The sequence below is a fragment of the Aptenodytes patagonicus genome, chromosome 5, assembly GCF_965638725.1.
Source record: "Aptenodytes patagonicus chromosome 5, bAptPat1.pri.cur, whole genome shotgun sequence".
In the NCBI taxonomy this organism is placed as follows: Eukaryota; Metazoa; Chordata; class Aves; order Sphenisciformes; family Spheniscidae; genus Aptenodytes; species Aptenodytes patagonicus.
Window position 1 is genome coordinate 48,620,138 of NC_134953.1, and position 16,594 is coordinate 48,636,731.

Here is a 16,594-nt window from a genome sequence, read left to right on the forward strand (position 1 = left end):
AGGAAGAACTATGTGATAGTTCGGGAGAAAAGGATTTTCTAGAGTGGAAAAATAGAGGTTTAAAAAGAAGAAATCACCTTGGGTTTTTGACATCTGCAAGAGCAAGCTGTAAGTTGTGTTGTTAAATACACAACCTGAAAAGTACATTATTCAGGTCCTCTAGTGAGTTGCATTCCTAATCTTGTAATATGTATTAACTTACTGACCATTACATGAGCAGTGAATGTGACACAAATGGAAATAGATGTTGTTACTCATACCCTGATCTGAATGTTTTGTGTTATATGAGCCATGCTTTGTGTTCAGTATAAGAGACAAGTGACAGTAATTTTATGACCTTCAGACCCACATCACAATACCCCATAATACCCTATTAAAAATACTTTTATTTTTGATAAAACTATTAATTCTTTTGCTTTTCTGCAGGTCAGCCGAATTTTATATAGTTTCTCAACAGCATTCAAACGTTCTTCCAAACAAGCATCTGATCATGTTAAGGACTTTGTTCTTCCTACTCCAGATAGCGATGTGTACACTTTCAGTGTTTCCTTAGAAGTCAAAGAAGATGATGGAAAAGGAAATTTTAGGTAATCTGAATAGAAAGGGAAAAGTAGAAATCTCTTTGAAAAAAGCATATAGCTACTTGCAGAATGCACAGCTACTCTGTTGCAGTAAAATTGATTTGGCCTCTTTTCATAAGTAGACTTGTTATAAAAAGGAAGCTGTTGCTTTGCTTTTACAATTTTCTTCTCTGTATCTTTTCTGTAAAAAGATTAAAAATCAGGATACCTTTTTCAAGTTAGTTTCTTTTAAGTACACGATTTCTGGTAGGTATGCTCAAGGTAGGCCTGTGTCAATGGAAAAGATAGTAGGACGTCTGTTAAAAACTTTAGTCAAACCAATTTTCTTCAGTAAATACAGTCTAGTGGTCTCTTTTTTGAGTGGTGTTGTTTTGTTTGGTTTTTTTTTTTAAAAATAAGCTCATGAATTCCAAATTTATTGAAGATTTAGAAAATGTAAACTTCTCTAAGCATTACAGGGGACAGGGGAGCAAAGTATTCTTTGCCTAACAGTTAATTAGAAGGTTTTTTGGAATGGAAGAGGGAGTTGATAATAAGAGTTAATTCTGTGAAAATGTCTTATTTTTTGCTTCATAGCCAGTATATAGCATATTTTCTATCATTTGAGAACCCAAAATACCCCATGCATTTTTGCATATCTTTGTCTGATAAATCTCCCAGACAGCATACTAAGTGTAAGTCTATAGTCTGTTTTTCTTCAGTGTTGTTTTATTAACTTCTGAATAAAGGAAGAGAAGGTCTCTCAAATGAGTTGAGCCATTAACAGTTTAAGTGGGCTGCTACTCTCTTTTCTGTATTTAACTGTTAATCCTATGTAACTGTGCTAAAGAAATGTGTTTCTTTATTCTTTTAGCCCTGTGCCAAAGGATAGAGAAAAATTATATTTCAAGCTTAAACAGGGAATTGAGAAGAAAGTGGTGATTACAGTTCAGCAACTCTCGAACAAAGAACTGGCCATTGAAAGGTAAGATTCTTGTAAAAATAACGCAGGTTAAGTTTTTGAGAGAACAGTATTTAATGTACTTTTTCCTGGCTTTGTAAGTTATGTGACAGAAAGAAATACAACAGTAACACAGAAAGTATTATTGCACAATACAATTAATTTATAGGTGCACAGTTCAGTTTTAAATTTCTTTTTTTTTAGGTGAAAACAAGAAACATAGCCTGTAATACTCAAACATTCTTGTTTTTTTGCCATTTAATTGTCTTTTTGAATGTGGTGTTAGGATACTTACGACATTCAGATGCTTTTGATTTTGCTTTCTGTTGTTTTTAAGTAGTGCAAACACATGCATTTATTGTAATCCTGCATTACCAGCATCTCGCTGTTTAGTAAAAGTAGCCAAGTTAAGTTGTCTGAGCTATGTTAAACCTTGGCGAACATTAATCTGTTAGATCAATGTATTGGAACACTACAAGTTTGGACTCAACCTGCTGGTTAGAAGAAACAATCTTTTGGTGGAGTCTTTAAGATGAGTAGGATTCCTTTGTAGTTTTGTTATAATATGATTCTAATGTTTATCTTGAAGTGATGGTGAAGAGCTCAGGAATGGTTGATGACTCATTTTGTATTTCCTGGAAATTGCATGAGAAGGATCCCTTTTGGACAGAATAATCTGACTTTTTGTGCAAAGCACTTGCACAAGAAGCGGACCATGCATGTGAAGAATAACAGTTAATGTGTTCATTAACAGTAGACTCTTGTTACTACAGTAGTAGTAGGTATTGTATTAATTTAAATTAGAAATGCCTTCTCAATAGCTCAATTTTTAAAAATAGCAAACGCCACCAGATGGCAATCTTACCAAAAGAGTAACAATAGGAGAATTCAATTTTAGTGAAAAAGGAATTCAAGATAATAGGAGAATCAAGAAAAAAGCCCCACAACCCTCCCAAAACTTAAGATTGATTTCTTCACTTGCTTTCAAGCTCTTGTTTCAAAAATGAAACTAAAATTTTAGACAAGGAATATACAGCAGAATTTAGTAAGTTTAATCATAGAATCATAGAATTGTTTAGGATGGAAAAGACCTTTGAGATGATCAAGTCCAACTGTTAACCTAGCACTGCCAAGTCCACCACTAAACCATGTCCCTAAGCACCACATCTACACGTCTTTTAAATACTTCCAGGGACGGTGACTCAACCACTTCCCTGGGCAGCCTGTTCCAATGCTTGACGACCCTTTTGGTGAAGAAATTTTTCCTAATATCCAATCTAAACCTCCCCTGGTACAACTTGAGGCCATTTCCTCTTGTCCTATCACTTGTTGTTTGGCAGAAGAGATCGATACCCACCTCGCTACAACCTCCTTTGAGGTAGTTGTAGAGAGCGATAAGGTCTCCCCTCAGCCTCCTTTTCTCCAGGCTAAACAGTCCCAGTTCCCTCAGCCACTCCTCACAGGACTTGTGCTCCAGGCCCTTCACCAGCTTCATTGCCCTTCTCTGGACGCGCTCCAACACCTCAGTGCCTTTCCTGTAGTGAGGGGCCCAAAACTGAACACAGTATTAGAGGTGCGGCCTCACCAGTGCCGAGTACAGGGGGACAATCACTTCCCTACTCCTGCTGGCCACACTATTTCTGATACAAGCCAGAATGCCATTGGCCCTCTTGGCCGCCTGGGCAGACTGCCGGCTCATGTTCAGCTGACTGTCGACCAAGACCCTCAGGTCCTTTTCTGCCGGGCAGCTTTCCAGCCACTCTTCCCCAAGTCTGTAGTGTTGCATGGGGTTGTTGTGACCCAAGTGCAGGACCTGGCACTTGGCCTTGTTGAACGCCATACAGTTGGCCTCGGCCCATCGATCCAGCCTGTCCAGATCCCTCTCTGTAGGGCCTTCCTACCCTCGAGCAGATCAACACTCCCGCCCAACTTGGTGTCGTCTGCAAACTTACTGAGGGTGCACTCGATCCCCTTGTCCAGATCATTGATAAAGATACTAAACAGAACTGGATTTTTATCATCATTCTTCTGTATTGTAAAATTGTGGTTTTGCTATTCATTGGCTTTAAAAATACTTTGAAAATAGGATGGTTTTTTTTAATTTAAATAATTTTGGCTTCAGAATTCAGTTAATGAATGATGAACCGTTTTAAGCATTTCTGAATAGCATTTGATTGTTGGGTTTTTTTCCTCCAAAAGTAAAGCTGCCTTCCTTGGAAATCAGCTTTTATTTTGATGTTGTTTAGGATATTCAATTATAGGATGTTATTTTTATCGCCACAAGCTTTGCCGATTAAAAAGTTATTTAATTGACATGACATACACAGGCTTGTAAGTCATATTATGTACTTACACTGCATAATATTAAAATTCAAAACTGGTATCAATTCAGGTTACATCAGACAGTGAGCTTCTAAGCAATTTAATGTGTCTTCAAAAGTATTTCCAAGTGGAAATTATAATGCAAAAAAATGCTGCTGCTAAAGAAATTTGGTCTCTGGTCTAAAGAGTTCAAGAATCTTTCTTCATGGTCTCAGAAGAATAAACCTGGTATCACTCAAACTTGCTACCTCCTGGTGTTCTGATAGGGCCTGCGGCTGGGTTAGGTTGATAGAGTAGGTTACCCTCAATTGAGTTACTTTGGCCCTTCCTACCTTTGTGGCCTGTTTGACCTGGGTTTTGTCTGTTTTTATCTAGGTCAAAGCAGGTAAAGAAATTATGTTCATTCCTGTCTCCCAGGTTTGAGTCACGTGTGGCACTACATAGGTTCAGTTCCACAATGTGGAATAACAAGTCTCAGTTATTTACAGGATTCAAGAAGAAAATTCTGGTTAATAATCAGAGGACTTTAAGTAAGTTGTTCTGAAGAGTGAAATAGCCTTTCATTCTGAGAAATGAGAGGATTGACTCTGTTCTCAATACAGTGGTGTTTAAGTATGGTATGCTACCAGTCATACAGGAGAGTTAATACCAAGTTATGTAGGTATAGCTTAGGTTAAAATCTAGACTGGAGTCCTTGGAACTGATGTACAGAATATTGGCTGGTTGCTCAGTAGTACTGGAGACTCTTAAAGATCATGTTTCCACGTTAACTTAATACCATAAGCCTTATCAGTGGGTAGCATTTGTATTTATATAAATGGAAATATATATTAGTGAAGAATAATTTAAGTTCTTTTTTTGCAGGTCTTGAAACTAGTTGAATTTAAACAGAGTAGTGCACCTGTACGTAGCCACTTGATAGCCATCTGCAAGTGCAGAAAACCCAACATGTCAGAAGTGGCAAGACTGAGGCCCACAGTCTGTGCAGGTCATTTTGAATCCTGGGTGTGTGATTCAGCCTCTTCAAATTGGAGGCTGAACATGTTGACAGCCGTTTGTGTAAAATCTAGCTCCTCTGCAAGTGAGGGTCCTGAACTCACTTCAACTCATTTTGCTCTTTGAATTTAGTGGGAAGAGAAGCCCTGACGCTTCTAGTAGCAGGATGCTGCCAGTCATCATAAGTATCTACTTCTGTGAGAGGCAGGGGTTACTTGTTCCTGACTCCCACTCTTTTGGAAGCATACTTCCCAAAAATTTTGGCTGGCACACATCAGAACTTGTGTACATCTGAGAGAAGCACAGCAAGAGCTAGGATCTGTGAGCTGTTATCTTTGAAAAGCACAGATATTTTGCCTTCCTCTGAATCTTAGCCTTACAGTTTTCTTTAGCACGTGTACCAGAAACTAGTGACCCCTCTACTATTATAAATTATAGCCCTCTCAGAGTTATTTCTACCTCAGGGACAAAAAGTAGTAAGTCAGTCTACTGTAACATGCTGCCTGGTCTAATTAGTCTCACAGAGAAGCCTCCTTGTGTGATTAAATATAAGTCCTAGCATCCTAGCTGCCTTGGTTGCTTTACATGGCACTGCATTATGCTATATAGATAAATCAAAATTGTCTACTGTTTTATTTATCACTTTGATTTTTAAGATTCTAGAAGTGAAAGAGTATGGACAAGGAAAAACACAATTGACGTAAGTTACTGTTTAAGTGTAATGAAGTGGAAAATGAAAATCATATACCCAAATGTAATAGGGGCAACCTTACTAGATGGTGTAGTAATTGCATATCTTAAGACTTTTACAGTTAATAGCATTATTGAAATGATAGTTGCTATTATATCTCTGTTCATGATACAGTATGCTTGCCTGAAAGCTCTGAAACTATTCTGTCTTCATTGCTAACCTATGAATGTTCAAATAATCTCTTATAATTTATGTTTGCTAAAAAATCCGAATTTTCATTTGGATAAGTGGGTTGCCCAGATGACAGAACTGCTTTTGTTCAGACTTAGAGAAGGTGGGAATGGGGGGCTCTTCCTGGTGCATTCAAATACCTGGTGGGAGGGTATGGAGGAGGTGGAGCCAGACTCTTCTTGGAGGTGCAGAGTGGTAGGATTAGAGTCCTGGGACACAAGTTACTTCCCTGGAAATTCCTCTGTTGAATGAGGCCAGTTATCGTTAATACGAAGGGAGTTGAGCACTGAAACAGGTTGCCAAAAGAGATCATTCATTCTCTGTTCCTGGAGATGCTCGGAACTTAACTTGACAAGGCCCTGGGCAACCTGATTCAAGCTGGTCCTCTTTTGAGTAGTACCTTCAATATTCAGAAAGTTTGAAAGTCTGAATGTTTTAGGAATGTTTTGGAGTTTTTATTTTTTTAACTCTTAAAAATATCAAGAACATTTTCTTGTTAAGCGACTGGACTGGAATTCTGGAATTCAAGGCCCTGTATAATACAGAAGTTCAGTTTTAAAAAATAAAGAACAGAAGTCTAAAAATTGAGCAAATTAGTTTTTTTAAGGGCCCATGATGCTACATGATGTTTTACACCAGTGACATTATGGGTGATAGAATGTGTGAATTTGTAACTTTTCATATGATTGTATGAAAACAATTTTTAAAATGGACTGGGGAGAGAGTGAATTTCTTCTTGCCGATCTCCATCACTAATGTATACGAATTGTTGGTATCTTTAAGCTCAGTATTCTAAGTTGTCTTTAAGAATAATTGATTGTTCACAAGTCAGACACTAATTTCTGTCATCTTCATTCTGGAAAATAATTTCATTGTCATTTCTATAATGTGATGTTTTCTGAGTGTTGGCATAACACTAACAAAAAAATTACTAAGAAGGGTTTTCTTTAAATTAGAAGCAGTAGGTGGCTGTGCCATTATGTTCAAGAAAATAACTTTTGTATTTTGAAAAGCTAATATATAATTTTTTTTTTTTTTTTTTTTTTAAAACAAACTTCACAGATGCTTTGGGATGCTACTAAGCCCTGGACGGAATGTGAAGAACAGTGACATGCATTTACTAGACATGGTAATACTTAGTTCTAATAATCTGTTTAGTAAGATAGAGGTGATTTAAAAAACCAAACAAAACCAAGCAAAACAAACCTCTCATCTGTTTGGTTTTGTTTGTTTTTTGTTTCTTAAATCCTGGGGTTTATATCTTCAAACTAGAAACAAACTTGTTACATACAATGGACAAAACATTTCAATTAATATTAAAATCTGTGGCATCTGTTTTTTGTTCAATTGGTGAAGCACTGATTAGGTCAGCCGACAGCTGGTTGTTACAAATAATCAAGCTGTATTGTGTTAAGCACGTTGCCTAAAAACTTAGAGCAAATAATTGTTTTTATATTTGGGCATTGGGGAAGTGGTCTTACTTTTCCAAGGCGCTGAAAACTTTGCCTTTATTTTTTAAACTCTTGCTCAGAGTTTGAAGTATTCACTTGTCTTCTACAATCTTCATTTCTTATGAGTTGCTTCTAAGAGAACTACAAAATAATATGATACTTTCTGTGATAATATCAATTTACTTTCATGCTGTGGATGAGAATACAACCATTTTCAAGTCAAGAAGTGCTTGAGTTAAACCAATCAGACATTTTGTGGCTGTACAGTTGTCCCAGTTCTGCTCAGTCCATTTCTTTATTCATGTTGATGATTCTAGCTATCAGTATTTAGTTCTCTTGTCAGACTCTTTTATTTGCCTGTTTGTATCTACTAGCTCATTTTTTCTAGTTTTATTTGCTGACATTAGTTCCAATTTTCCATTTTTATTATTTGATTAGAAAATTGAATAAATTATAGTGAGTTATGGAGCATAATGAATTGGCTTCTATAAATCTATATAACACCTTTTTACTGTATGGACTGTATATTTGAATTCCTGTCTTTACTCCACCTATAATTCTATTTACATTTACATTCCAAGTACATTTAACCACTGGATATAATGGCTTATTAGTTAATTTCTTGGCTATAGCATATACATACAAATCTGTTTTCCTTTCAACCCCCTTTCTACCTATTTAAATCTGGAGAACTCAGTCACTCTTACCGCTCTACCACAAATTGCATTGCAGAGTAGGAATGTCGGTCTCCTTTCATCTATAAAGAGGCTACCATACAGGCCTGTTGGATCCATAGGAACTGTCCCAGAAAACTCAGGAAGCATGTACTTACCTCGTACTAGTAATAGTTCATATGTGCAGGTCACGTACTCGGATTGTTCCTAGCAGGTCTGTAAGAAGTAGCTGTAGAAGTAACAGATGTATAGCATAGGATTATTTTAACCAGATATAGAGGCATTGCTGTTATTATTAACTTTATCGTATGTGGCTGTTTTGACTTTAATTTGCATACTGTCCTGAAATTTGGCTCTTTAAATCTCAAGTTCCTGTGAACTGGAATTCCAGTCCATTGGCATTTACAAATGCAAGTCCATGCCTGAGCAACTCAGGGAAAAACTGGCAGAGGTATAATTATGGAGTGGGAAAAAATCAGCCTGACCTTTGGGTTGGAGTTGTTAAGGTCTTACTCTGCTAAGATCATTTTTTCTTTTTTCTGGACCATTTCTGTGTATACTGGAGGGCTAGTTTAATTTCATAAAGTCTCTTGTAACTCATCCTCTCCTAACAACCATCTCAGCTGCTCAGAAAGTAGTGGCAGATATCCCACCATGATTTCATGCTTATAATAAGCATTAAAAAGATATGTTGATAAACTATCTTGTCTTCAGTTTCTTTTATAATGTTTGTCTTCTAATGTTTCTTCTTTCTCTCCCATTTCCCTATAACTTTTCTCAATCCGTTATTTCATATTCTTTATTTAGATTGTGTTCTCTAGAGCGAACACAAAATTACTCTGAAGTTCCTAGAACTATTTCCTTTCCCCATGCTCAATCTCTGTGATGTCAAACCATGAGTCTAATAGAATCCTGTATGTTTTTGTTTTTAGGAATCCATGGGAAAGAGTTCTGATGGGAAGGCTTATGTAATTACTGGAATGTGGAATCCTAATGCACCCATGTTTCTAGTACTTAATGAGGAAACTCCTAAAGGTAATTTAATCTAATTTGTAAATTTGTTTTACCTGACATGGGTTTGCTGTATGTATTTTCTCCTGGGAATCGTGGTGCATATATCTGAGTACATATACCATTATGTTCCAACAGTCCTTGGCTAGGAACTTTTTTGTATAAACATATGCAACATAGAAATGTGAATAATTGTTCAGATCTGTGTGTTGCTGATTTGGAGACGTTAAATTGGGGTTTGGGGCTTATGTACCTGTTCTCTTTTTTGGTCCTAAGCATTCAGAAGTTGTTTTCCACCTTCTGTACTCAGCAAAGCAGTATAAATCGTAGCCATTGCTATTCTATTTCTTTTAGTTTTGGGGTGAATTGATTACAAATAGCATTACATCCCCTTCATCTTGGGGCAGCTGGAAGTGATGCACTGAAGTGCTAGATTATATAGCACAGTTTCTTATCACTAGAATTGATGTTCTCTGATGTGATGTAAAAGGTTTGAATGCAAATCTGAAGTTTGTTTGCTATCCCAAGGCAGAGCTCGCATCAGTTGCTTCAAGGCATATCCAGGTATATACAGCCAGTGCCCCCCCTGTCCTTGCTGATGGATTTTCAAACCACATTATTTCTAGTAGCATACAGGCAAAACTCTTGCTGCGCAGCTTGACACAGTTTCTGTTTTATGATATGACTTCGTGTGTGTGTGGTGTGGTTTGGTTTTGTGGTGTGGGTTTTTTTGTGATTTTTTTTTTTTTTTTTTTTTAAATGCCCACTTGCCTCTTTGGTCTGATAAGACAAGGGAACCTGGGGATCCATAATGTCTGATTCTAAATGTTTATTTTAAAAATCTTTCCTGCAAGAAAGATATGAGTTGTGATGCAACATGATGGTTACTACGTCTCTCTGTGAGGAATGTTTCCAGAAGCAGCAAACCTTTTCTTGCACTGTAAACCTGTAAGATACACTTGGACTATTTCAGTCTCGTCCTCTGGTCAGTTGATCCTGCATTCCCCTCTACTTGAAAAAGTTGGAGCTATGCTTCAGTATCAGGAAGATGGAGCTATTACAGATTAAGATTACTGATCCGTGCTTTGCTTTAAAAATATGTTTTGCAGCTGTGAGGACTGTCTGACCCAGAGAGTGGGACAGGGAGGGGTAGAATGTTTTGAGTCCTTGTAACTGACAGAGTATGGGCATGGACATAAAAAAATTATCTGAAGTGTTTCTTAGTGTAATGAGAGGATTTAGGACAAACAATGCTGTTGGAGACCCTTGACACTGATTTGCTATACATATATATATATTCCCTCAGCAATAAGTTTACACTTTAAAATGTGATCTTATCTTGTGCACATTCCTTTTGTCTGATAGGGATCATGTATCTTAATGCTGTTTTCTTTGCATGACGTTTTGCTCCTGTCTTTATAACAAAGATATATTTTCTTTGTTTTAAAAAGGTATCGGATTTACTTGGTACATTGTTTAATGCATACTCTTATTCTATGCAGCAGGCATGTAGGGTGTAGAACTCAGATAAATAAAATGGGTGCAATAGAATCAATAATTATATAGAAAGGGTTTTCAATTTGAACACCACTTCTGCTATTTATTGTTTTGAGAAATTTGAATTGGCTAATTTTTCTGCACGTGACTTATTTTTGTGTTTTAGATAAGCGTGTATTCATGACTGTGGCAGTGGATATGGTTGTTACTGAAGTAGTAGAGCCAGTCCGGTTTTTGTTGGAGACTGTTGTGCGTGTGTATCCTGCCAATGAACGCTTCTGGTACTTCAGCAGAAAAACCTTCACAGAAACTTTTTATATGAAGCTAAAACAGGTATTGCATGTTTGTTTTTTAAAGAAAAGTTGATGCTGGGAGCATTTTTGTCTGTCTTAATTTGGCCTTCATAAAAGTTAGCATGGCACTTGTACCTCAGTAGTTTGTTTCTTTTAACTATTTATTGCTGAGATGCTTAAATGCATAATGGTTAAGTAGCATATATAAATGTTCAATGCCTTTGTAAACTGAATTACAATGAGTCATAAGCTTTGTGGTCTTAAACAATTTTGAACCTATCTATTGAATTCTCTATAATTTCATACAATCTGACCTGTGTGCAGACATCTAAAGCAAGTCTATTTGACTGGTAAAATTGGGAAATGACTCTTTAATTGTTCACTGTAAAATCAACTAATATATAACAAAGGGAAATCCTGGCTACTGAGGTTCAAAATGTGAAGGTAGGTGGCTGTAAGAATATATCAATTAAAGGCAAAGGAACCTAATGCAGAGGTTTAAAAGAATTAGGCTATTACTATTGTTTTTTCAAAGTATCTGAGAAGGTAGATTTCTTCATGTTTTCAAAAAGAGAAGTTTGGAAGAAGATTATCTGGAAAAGTAAGTTCTGCTGCATGGAGAAGTTGCCATGTTTTCACCCCCGTGGTTGCTGATAAGGGTATAAAATGAACTACGTCCTTGTCCTTCACTGCCCCAGGGCTTTTTGAAATGTGAGGCTAAGGGCATTATTGTTGCAATGATTTATTAAATTAGCATTGTTCGTGTGATTTCTTGCTGATGATTGTAACCTTATGAAATGTTCAAATAGCAGTAAAGAAATAACCGTTTTAGCAAACTCTTCTCTGAAGTATTTCAGTTTGTTAGTCCTTTGGAGTTTGGCTTTTAAGTCAAGTTGTACAAACACTGCTCGACTCTACAGAGGGAGGAAGTGGTTAAGATGAAGGTTAATGCATAGTTGTGTATTCCCTATATGTTAGCTTTCCCAGTCCTGTGCTTGTGTAATTAACGTGCATTTATTTCTTCCTCAAGCACTGAGAGATGATATATCCATCTCATCTGGTAATGTTTGTTGAATAGTTATCTATTGAATAGAATGCTAAAGTCTCTTCTGTTTTTGGCATTGGGTAAGGTACATAAAGACTGTATGCCTGCCCATTATCATTGTAGGATGATGCACAACTGCATCCTCTTGCAGTGACTGTTGAACTGCTTTCTCCAAAGACTTACGTTGTGGTATTGGTTCAAAAAGTGAACAGCAGAGGCTAACTGTATCGTTTGCATTGGAATAGTGGTCCATCATCTTTGACTAATGAAACCAAAGAGCAGTGATTTAATTTTACTGAGCCTAATGTGAATGTTTGAGTTGTCATCTTCCTGTGGGGTACAGTAATAGGTCTGAAAAAACAAGCTATGTTGATACTACATGGCAAAAGTGCAGCTGTGTTTAACACTTAGTGAGTAAATAAATCTCATGCAATGCTGTTTCTGTATTTCTTCTAGAGATTAGCATAGCAACTTAGAATTGAAGAAAATCTGAGAAAACCGTTACATGCAAATGTTGATAATTTCTTTACATTTAAAATGTAGATAATACATTTGAAAATATTACATTCTCAGCTGTTTGATACTTATCTATAATCAGTTAAGCTTTCCTTTTAAATCACTTACAACTGTACAGTTTTAAATTGAGTAATATGGATGCTTTCTTTTTTTCTTTCTCACCCCTTATAATGTGACAATGTACACATACCTCCTCTTCCTGAAGAAACACATTCGTTTCTTCCTGCTGTAAAATTCTGAGGAGCTGTTCTGCAGATTTTTGGGAAAGGAATGCTTTTAATCTTTGTACTCTTTCTACAAGATTGTCATGATTATGGATGACAGGATCTCTCTGGCTGACCTGTAGCAAGTCTTTATTTAGCCAATTACCCTTTGGACAGTTTGTATTGTGATAGCTGTTCCTGCAGATAACTCTGAAAGATGCTGTACCTCAGGGCACATTTACTCCTTGGAAAATAACTTTGCAGATGGCATTGGGATCAGCCATTTGTGAACTTTTGGGGAAAGCAGTTGAGCTTAAGTAGATTCTAGGGAATGTAACGGTGGATTAGTATCAAAAGCCTCAGCTCCAAAGATAGATGGCTTCTCTGCGCAGGACAATGAATCCTGTGGTATAATTTCGTGCTGATGTAAAATCATGACAATAATGCTATTGGTCATTGTGCAAATGTAACGTATTTGACTGTGGGTGAGAAATTCATGCATGCAGTCTGCCCAGTTCCAAGTTCTAGCATGCAGAGTCCTTGGCAGGAAACTTTAGACTTGGACTGTCTCAGCAAGGTGCCCATTTCAGTACGGAAGCATCCATTACTGATTTTCCAAAAGGAAGCAAGCAATGAAATGGTATTTTCCTGCAAGGGGTAAGTGGGATCTGCCTGTATTGGCAGAGGAAAATCAGAACTCTTCTGAGGAAGGATTCCCATAGATTTAAAAGTCTGAACCGAGATTGGTGAGGTGCAATCAGATATGAGGAATGACATAAATGCAGGTTGCTGTGTGATTTAGGATTGTTCTTTCTATCTATCCATCTATCTGCGTTACTCATGCACATTTTCATCATTAGAACGTGTTCCTTGTAAAGTTGGATTCCTGTAGATCACAAATTTGTGCTTCAGGAAAAACAAATAACCAAATTATTTGCATTTGATAGAGATAGGTCTTGCAGTTAACCAGCATGTACAAGGAGCTGAAGACTTGTAATTCTTGTAACGTACAACAAAATCCATAGTACCTCATGCCTTACTCCCTCAAAAATAAAAGCTATAGATAGCAGTGGCATCAATATTTGATTGATTTAACCAAGTACTTTGTAATTACTTGATAATGGTGTTCTGTGAGAATAAAACAGGGATAATGGCTCTAATATCATCCTGCTAAATGTTACAAAATGCAGGGTATTTATGTCTATACCCCGAAGTTCATTAAGCTGACTTCATGAGAAGTTCAGTCAGCAGAACTGGCTGATAATTGGAGCCACTGCTTCCAGGGAGTATCAGCTTTAAAGGAAGCAGATCTGAATGATTAACCTAAAATACAGTAGGAAAGTTTTCTCAGTATAAAATAATTTCTATTATTTAGAAGTTACTGCTTCAGTCCAAGCGGTGTCTATTTAAGGTACCCATCTGCATCATTTCACCAGCTTGCTGAAATTGCAAGTGCTGGTCAGCAGTTCATGTGCATCTCCAACGAAGGTGTCATGGAGTCTTCCAACTTTATCATAATTTTGTTTTTTAAACAAATTGAATATTCTCTAAATGAAACTATGTTCTTTTTCTTTTTCATGGTTAATTTGATGTTTTTAATATGTTCAAAAAAATTACCTTATTTTAACTGATTAGGCAAGGCAAGATGCACAAAGAACAAAATAGCACAACATTTTTGGCTGGTTCATTTAATGCAATCATTAGTTTGCAATTTTATAAAATTCTCTACAAATATATTAATCACTGCATGTCACTGAATAATAATTGTGTTCAAAACTGTAACTCAGAGGATAAACTAATACTCCTTTTATTTTAAAACTTGCAACCTTGTATCCAGTGCTTAAAATATAGGTAACTTCCTTTTCATGTGAAAGTCCATTGAACATGAAAGACTTAAATTTAACTCTGAACTTTTCCAGCTTAAAGTAAAAAGAAAGCAAACAACTTCCCCCTGCCCCTCAACCTTTGAGGTAGTTTGCCTTGAAAGTTACCAAATGCCTAAAGAGACAGATTTGGAAGAAAACCTGCTTCTACAAAACAAAATGATTTCCACTGAAAATATTCTGACCTCAAATATATATAGTTACAAATACCACACTCAAATTTCCAAGTTAATTTAACTGTTAGATTGACAGATATTCATGATTTGTACACATGTGCACACACAGACACACATACGCACATGTCTAAAAGTAAGAAATAAATAAAACTTAGGCTGCAAACACAAATTTTATAGCTAGGTACAGCCAATACATTTCCCCATTGAAAGGAGTATATTACAAATTACACTTACTGGAAGAAAGACGATTTTTTCTGTTTTTTTAATAAGTAAAACACTACAAGGAGCTTTTCACAATTTACAGCTTTCAAAAAGCATGAGGTTTTGTTTCTTCTTTAGTCTTGTCTTTTTCTACTAAAAACTCTTACCTTTAAAATTTTTTCCCCCCTCAGGCATTCAGTTCCTGTTTCTGTGATGTCAGTTACTCCAATATTTTTCCTGTTTATTCTCTCCTCTTTTCTTTTGCTGCAGTTTCTCTTTGACCTCATCTCATTATAGCTTTTTAAATTGGAAAGCTTTTTTTATCATTGTTCTGAACAATACTGAAAATGGTTGTTAAGAGGCAGCTTTGGAAATAATGCAGTTTTATTTATGTTTTTCTACCTATAAAACTTAGAGAAACAGAGCTGTCAATTACTGCCAGTCTATGTGTGCCATTGCAAAGAAATCTGAGGGAGTCTTGCCCAAACTATTGTTTAGCCTTGATAGGAGATTTGTTTGTGTGTGTTTGGGTTTGGTTTTGGCATACTATTAGAACTGTATTTATCAACAGTGGGGACCTAATACATACACGTTTTGTTTTAGTCTGAAGGAAAAAGCCACACAAGTGCTGGGGATGCAATTTATGAAGTTGTCAGTCTACAAAGAGAGTCTGCAAGAGAGGAAGAATTGGTCAGCCCAAGTGGAGGAGGGCCTATGTCATCCCAGGAGGATGAGGCAGAAGAAGGTAAAAATAAATGAGCACTTATAGTTCCCATAGATAGTACTATTATATTTCTGCTGTTAATGTACTCATTTAATTCTTCCTGTTTGTGTCTATTAGAAATACAACTATTTTGGACAAAAAGATCACGTGTAATTTTCTACTAGCAGCAGTTCTTTAGTAATGGCATTTTTACCAGCCCATTATTCGGAGTTCTCCCAGTAGCAGCAGCAGCAAACGCATGTCCATTTTTCTGTATGCTTCAAAATGTGTTACTGCTGCACTTGTGCTCTGCTAACATGATAGAAGACCTTTTCTAGAGGGATTTTCTTCTGATCAGAAGCCATTTGCCTTGAATGTGCTGCTAAAGGACAGCATTGGAATGGGCTTTGAAAAGGTGGCCTTTAAATGCCTGTTTGTAAAGAAAAAAAAAAAAATCCCAGACTGATTCATACGGGGAATTCCCCCACCCCCAAACTGTCTGCTTGGCATGTGATTCGTCTTCCCTCGTTTACATCTACGGCTTATCAAAGTATCTCCTGGTTCAGTTGGGGATCATGTTGGGGATTGCTGCTGTTCATGGACCCAGCGTATTTGCCTGCCCCTTCCAAAGCTAACTACCTCAATGTCTTTCCCACTGGTGTTTTTTTGTTTGGTTGGTGTTTTTTTTTGTTTTTGTTTTTTTTTTTTTAAGGCCCTTGGCCTACTGTCGTCTGTTTGTACTCTGAGGGTTAGCCCACAGCATTCAGAATAGGCTTTTGACGTGCCATTTTTGATCTGAATATCTGACCTACCAGAACTTGTGATAGTTCTGCAAAGTTATTCTTCAGATTTCTGACATTGTTCTGTCAGTATTATAAAAAGTCTCACTTATTACAGTGGAAAAATTCCTTCTTGATTCTTACTTATAGGTAAATAGTTGGTTGGATATTAGTTTATGCAATACAAATCAGATCCCTGTGATTAACAACATCAGGAACAGACAGGTATGGTTACATGGTTACTCTCTTCCAGTTACAAATAAAAAAACCCCATATATCCCAGGTGACACCAGGCTTACAAAACTCACAGCCAAGTGGTCTTTGGTGAATTGAAAACTTTCTGCTGATTCCTGGGAGGGAGCGGGATGGGCATTGACTATCACTGTTATTCCCTCCTTGAT

At 36.7% G+C, this 16,594-nt stretch overlaps 1 protein-coding gene across 4 annotated transcripts in view; it reads left to right on the forward strand.

The window, feature by feature from the left end:
* RABGAP1L (RAB GTPase activating protein 1 like) overlaps positions 1-16,594 on the forward strand; it is a 265,566-nt gene that overhangs the window by 30,520 nt on the left and 218,452 nt on the right. For all 4 annotated transcript variants that reach the window (XM_076339624.1, XM_076339623.1, XM_076339626.1 and 1 more), the window contains 6 exons: positions 427-587; positions 1,435-1,545; positions 6,824-6,890; positions 8,819-8,921; positions 10,561-10,727; positions 15,315-15,456. In XM_076339624.1, coding sequence (XP_076195739.1) covers positions 427-587; positions 1,435-1,545; positions 6,824-6,890; positions 8,819-8,921; positions 10,561-10,727; positions 15,315-15,456 — 751 coding nt within the window. The remainder of the gene's footprint in view (positions 1-426; positions 588-1,434; positions 1,546-6,823; positions 6,891-8,818; positions 8,922-10,560; positions 10,728-15,314; positions 15,457-16,594) is intronic.